A 2,008-nucleotide genomic window follows, 5' to 3' on the forward strand; every position below is an offset into this window, starting at 1 on the left:
ATGTGTCACATCAATCAACTCATCCAACTCACCTCACCCCATTTTCCTTCATTTTCTATCATTTTTAAAAATTACTCACATCATCCAATAATATGGTGAAAACTCATCCCATCTCATTAAAAAATTTGTTCCATCCATTTCCTCCAAAAAAACAAGGAAATTGATTTTCCTAAGTATGTGTCACATCATTCAATAATATAATGACAACTCATTTTCTCTCATCTATTTTCTTAGTTTTAAGAATAAACCAAACACAAGAAAAGAACCTAAACAAGGAAAGTGGAAAAAACATCAAAATTTACTCATCTCATCCAATAATATGGTGACAACTTATTTTCTCCCACACTTTCTTTTATAGCTTTGACAAGCCAAGCATCTGAAAGTAGAGGAAAATATCAAAATTTACCTATATCAATTTTTTCCCCCACTTTCCCCCACTTTCTGCATTTTTTTTACGAAACAAACATGCCCTTGGTGGAAAGTGTCTCGAAAGCAGTTACAAATGGTCTTAATTCTACGAAAGATTGTAATGCCCTAGATATCAGTACTCTGATAGAGATTAAGGGATTGATAAGCATAAATTAGGAGGTTAAATTCTGGCACACATATGGAGAGGGCAACAAAAATGCTAATTTGATTGCCAAGTATGATCTTCAGCTGTCAATTGATCTTCTCTACTTTGAAAATCCGCAGGATGGGATGCTACGTGTGATCCAAAGTAATTTGTAAGGGGAGGCTACTTCTCATTTATGCTGTGGTTAATTTTTCCACCCTTTTTTGAGCTTAGGCCTGTTCACTTGCCAAAAAAAAAGCTAGTTGGTACATGTGAGAATCACGCGATCCACTCTCTCTTTCATACAAAATTAGATAAGAAATTAAATAAGGTTAGAGCATCTCCAACAGCTTTCCTATTTTATTGGTATTCTTACTTTTGAAGAATTTTGGATTTTTTTTGGTCCAACAGATTCTTCATCCCATTCCCTAAAATAGGGATGGAGGAGAAAAAATGAGAGTCTTCCCCAAATATGGGGCACTCTTCAAATATTTGGGGAGAACATTGTCATAAATACAACACGTTCTTCAAAACGGGATGGGGAAAAAATAAATATAAAACAAAATCCGTAATTACAAAAAAAAACATGGGAGCAGTTCCAATGCATAAGAGCATCCCAAAATAGGGATGTAGAATATTTTTATTATTGTAATAAATGCATGATTCTTTAAAATGGGAATGCTGTTGGAGTTGGAGCAAAAATAATTTAAAGAATATGATTTTTATTTCCTCATTTTGGAGAAATTTATAAAGAAACTGTTGGAGATGCTTTTAGGCTTATATTAAAGTTCTCCCGTTTCAATTCACTCTCACAATGGCGATTAAAAAAAAAAAAAAAATTCCACTTACAAACATTTTCAAAAAACAACTGTTTGCGAAGTTTAGATATTAAAATGATTGGGCTGTGATTAAGGCCCACAAACTGAAGCCCAATAATAACACCCCTCACTCTATCGTTCGTACCCATATTCCAAATCACCGTCGATTCTACTTTGATTGGCAGAGCTAGGGTTTTTCTAGAGAGAAAGAAAAAGTGAAGATCTAGGGTTTTAGCAAAGATGTTTTTGGGAGCGCTTCGAAGGCCAGACAAGGCGACGGCCCACAAGGAACTGAAGAAGCATCTGTCTCTAATGGCCGCTTGGATCGCCGTGATCCGAGTCACGCCCTACGTCCTTCACTACCTCTCTCAAGAGAAGGAGGAGCTCAAGCTCGAGCTCTGATTCCTCTCCTCCTCTCCCTCGTCGATTTGGGTAAAATATCTGAACCAAAACCCTAATGAATCGATTAGCTTTTAAGGAAATTGTTTTATAGTGCGAAGTTATTCTACAGTGTTAGATTAGTGATGGTACGATGCAATGTCTTAGTCTTGATTTGATAGTTCTTTGGAATTAAGTAGAGACAGTGGCTGATTTTATGTCAAGAAATTGCTTCTGGAATCTGTATATAACTCTTTCG

At 35.9% G+C, this 2,008-nt stretch overlaps 1 protein-coding gene across 1 annotated transcript in view; it reads left to right on the forward strand.

Moving 5' to 3' along the window:
• The window catches only part of LOC109850353 (mitochondrial import receptor subunit TOM6 homolog), a 9,430-nt gene continuing 8,945 nt past the window's right edge, over positions 1,524 to 2,008 (forward strand). Inside the window, exon 1 of the mRNA XM_020420370.1 lies at positions 1,524 to 1,803. Coding sequence (XP_020275959.1) covers positions 1,612 to 1,773 — 162 coding nt within the window. The 5' untranslated portion in view covers positions 1,524 to 1,611 and the 3' untranslated portion in view covers positions 1,774 to 1,803. The remainder of the gene's footprint in view (positions 1,804 to 2,008) is intronic.

Source organism: Asparagus officinalis, chromosome 7, assembly GCF_001876935.1.
Source record: "Asparagus officinalis chromosome 7, Aspof.V1, whole genome shotgun sequence".
Taxonomy (NCBI): domain Eukaryota; kingdom Viridiplantae; phylum Streptophyta; class Magnoliopsida; order Asparagales; family Asparagaceae; genus Asparagus; species Asparagus officinalis.